General features: G+C 34.4%; 1 protein-coding gene across 1 annotated transcript; it reads right to left on the reverse strand.

Moving 5' to 3' along the window:
• Positions 1–179: 179 nt before the first annotated feature.
• On the reverse strand, positions 180–1948 carry LOC120087276 (gibberellin 3-beta-dioxygenase 1-like). The gene is made up of 2 exons (XM_039044224.1): positions 1461–1948; positions 180–810 (listed from the first exon to the last, which is right to left on the reverse strand). Exons 1-2 carry the CDS (start codon positions 1946–1948, stop codon positions 180–182), a joined length of 1119 nt encoding a protein of 372 aa, XP_038900152.1.
• Positions 1949–2981: the final 1033 nt, after the last annotated feature.

Here is a 2981-nt window from a genome sequence, read left to right on the forward strand (position 1 = left end):
AAAATATATATATTTTTAATTTTTTTTTTTGTTGTGGTAAAGAAGATGGGAGGTTAGTTGCATCTTAAGATGCACCTAATCATTGTTAAAAAAACAACTCCAAATTGACTTTAATAACATTTATATTTATATAGGGCTAGAGTTGTGTTTTATTTATGGGTGGGAGGAGGTGGAGGTTGTTAGCCTACTTTAACCTGGCTATGATCATTGACGTCTAATAATCCAGTGAGAGGAGTGCAAAGACGGATAGAAGAGAGTGTGTTGTTAAAAAGCTCGGCTTTTTTACGGAGGTAACCAGTCCAAGTTACTGTGGGGTAAAGTGGTGGTTGAGTTGAACTCACAAGTTTTTTAAGTGGTGAAATTTCAGCAGTTTCCGGCGGTCCAAAAATGTATGCCACCGAGATACGTTTTCGAGTCCGATTCACCACGGCCTGATGGACCGAACTCGGGTACAACCCGTTTGTAATAATATGAAGCAAGTCTCCGACTTGAACCACAAGTGCACCAGGTATCGGCTCCACTGTCACCCACCGATTCCCTTCTCTCAAAACTTGTAACCCACTTGTGTTGTTTTGATACACAATGGTTAAGAGACTGGTGTCGGTGTGAGGTCCAAGCCCCATCGCCCGATCCGGGTTCGGGCAAATCGGGTAAGAGTTCAATTGGGTTGCTGCATTACTAGTCTTGAAATCCCCATTCGTTCCTACCCAATTCATATCTTCTCGAGTTATACCTAATTCCCCCAATGCAAGCCACATCAGCCTTCCACATAGATTCTTCATCTCTCTGTTGTATTCTTCCATTATATCACTACAACAAATTATACCATCTCAATTCTTACAAAATTATTTTAGCTCTCAATTTAGATGAGTGGTCCAATTGTAATCATCTAATAAGTTCTCATTAAAATTATTATTACAAAAGTTTCCTCTTATACATTTAATATATATAATTTGAGAAAGAATGTTACATTATTGTTTTATTTAGTAGTAGGGAATTAGCTTAAATTAAAGCAAAGTTGAAATTGAAAGGTTATGATTCAAGTTAGAGAAAAATTTACATAAAAATTGATTTTTTTTTCTTTAAAACCGTTATATACATATGTGTGCGTATATATATAATTGTGAATTATTCTAACCCTATTTGATAAGTGTTTTGTTTTTTTATTTACAAAACTAAGCCTATTTTTTTAAAATTTCTTACATGAAGTAAATCTATTTAATGAGTTTTTAGCCAAATTCTAAAAACAAAAGTAAGTTTAATTTTTAAAAACAATATTTACGTTTAAAAAATTAGTTAAGTTTTTTAAAGTATTCGGAAAAAGTAGATAAAAAAGTAATAAATTTAAACGTGAAAATAATATTTAGAGACTCAATTTTAAAAAATAAAATAAAAAAAAACTAAATAATTATCCAATGACATGGTGGTTATGAAAATATTTGTAATAGTAATAGTAATACCAATATTTGGAATAGTCTTGAGGCCATAATTTTTGGAAGTGTTGAAGAGGGGAACCAATGATGGTGAAGCCCTCAGACCACATACGTTTAGGGAAGAAGGTGGAGATACGGGCGAGGCCGTAGCCCGCGGCACCATTAGGGGTACGAGCGGCCTTAAGCTTCTGGGAAGTGGGAAGATCAAAGAGGGCATTGGCGGAGGATTCCATGGAGTTGAGGAGGGAAATGGAGATGTCGTGGTTAATGACCTGGAATACCCCCCAAGTCCGTAAGGCATTGTTGATGAGCTCGGGGACATTGGGGAGAGAAAGGTCAATTAAGGGAACAGAGTCGGAGAGGGGAATATTGGAGTTGGTTAAGGAAGGGAAAGAGTTAGGTTGAATCCAATCATAGGTTTCGGGGAGTTCTTGGAAAGAGTCGAGATTTTTGTTGGTGGGGAGGTGGACGGGGTGGGATTTGAAGATGTCAGTTAATTTGGGAATGGTGGCCATGTTTTTTCTTTTTTTGTATTAAATATATTTTGTGAGGTTTAGGTAGGCTTAGGGCTAGAAGTTGTGGTTGAGAATAAGAAAAGAAAAACATAGGATGGTGATTGTAAATAGGGAAGATGAGAGGCGAGGGAAATTACAATGCCATGATCTTCTCTCTATTTTTAGAGGTTATGGCCCTATATATTGACAAAGTTACACACATATACTCACCCAAGCTAATAAAAGTAATATTTGGGTTCATTGTAACTTCATCTATCTTTTTACAACTCATGCAAAAATGGAAGTAAAACAAAAGAAGGAAAATAATTTTGTTAACGTATTTATGAGTTATTTATGGGTATTAATGTATTTATATAATTTAGCTTATTTTTAGGTTAATTTGTATCTTTAGTTAGTATGAATTTACTTTCCTTTTATGTATAATTATCCATGTTTTACCTCTATAATCATAGAAAAATACAATAAACTTATATATGGTATCAGAGCCATACACATCTAAGGTTTAATCTACCTCTTCTTATTGTCTAAATTAACACAACCGAAGACCAAGTTTGTCATTGATCAAATCCATCTGCTACCATTTAGATCAGACCTGGAGGAGAGCACCATCATTCGTTCAGTAGAAATTAGAACGGACTCTTTCAGATCCGTCCGTTTCGCAGATAGGCAAAATCTGGTCAATTGTTTCGTTTGTTCGGTTTGATTGTAGTACAATTACTGCTACCCAGATTAGATAGATCTACTACTGTAAACCTTGAAACTTAGATTTCTAAATATTAATGATTGGAAGTTTACTTTGTTGTCTATTGATTTAAAAAGCATGTGAAACAAGTTAGTTTAATTAGTTAAGTTTTGAAGGTAGTAGCTAAGTTAAAAGAAGGAAAATTTACATAAGTAGTATAGTTTTGCAAATGAATAAATTGAGTTTAACTGTGGAAAATACTTTAAGTATAGGAAAAAGATCTCTCAGGTGAATTTGGGTGGTTTCCAACAGTTATTAAAATTATGGAGAATAATGGAAGATAAGAACCAT

Source organism: Benincasa hispida, chromosome 9 (assembly GCF_009727055.1).
Source record: "Benincasa hispida cultivar B227 chromosome 9, ASM972705v1, whole genome shotgun sequence".
Classification (NCBI taxonomy): domain Eukaryota; kingdom Viridiplantae; phylum Streptophyta; class Magnoliopsida; order Cucurbitales; family Cucurbitaceae; genus Benincasa; species Benincasa hispida.

Coding starts and splice junctions, on each gene's coding strand:
- LOC120087276 (XM_039044224.1), bottom strand. CDS start 1,948: ATGGCCACCATTCCCAAATTAACTGACATCTTCAAATCCCACCCCGTC. Junction 811..1,460: donor CAAGACTATTCCAAATATTG/GTATTACTATTA, acceptor AATTTGTTGTAG/TGATATAATGGAAGAATACA.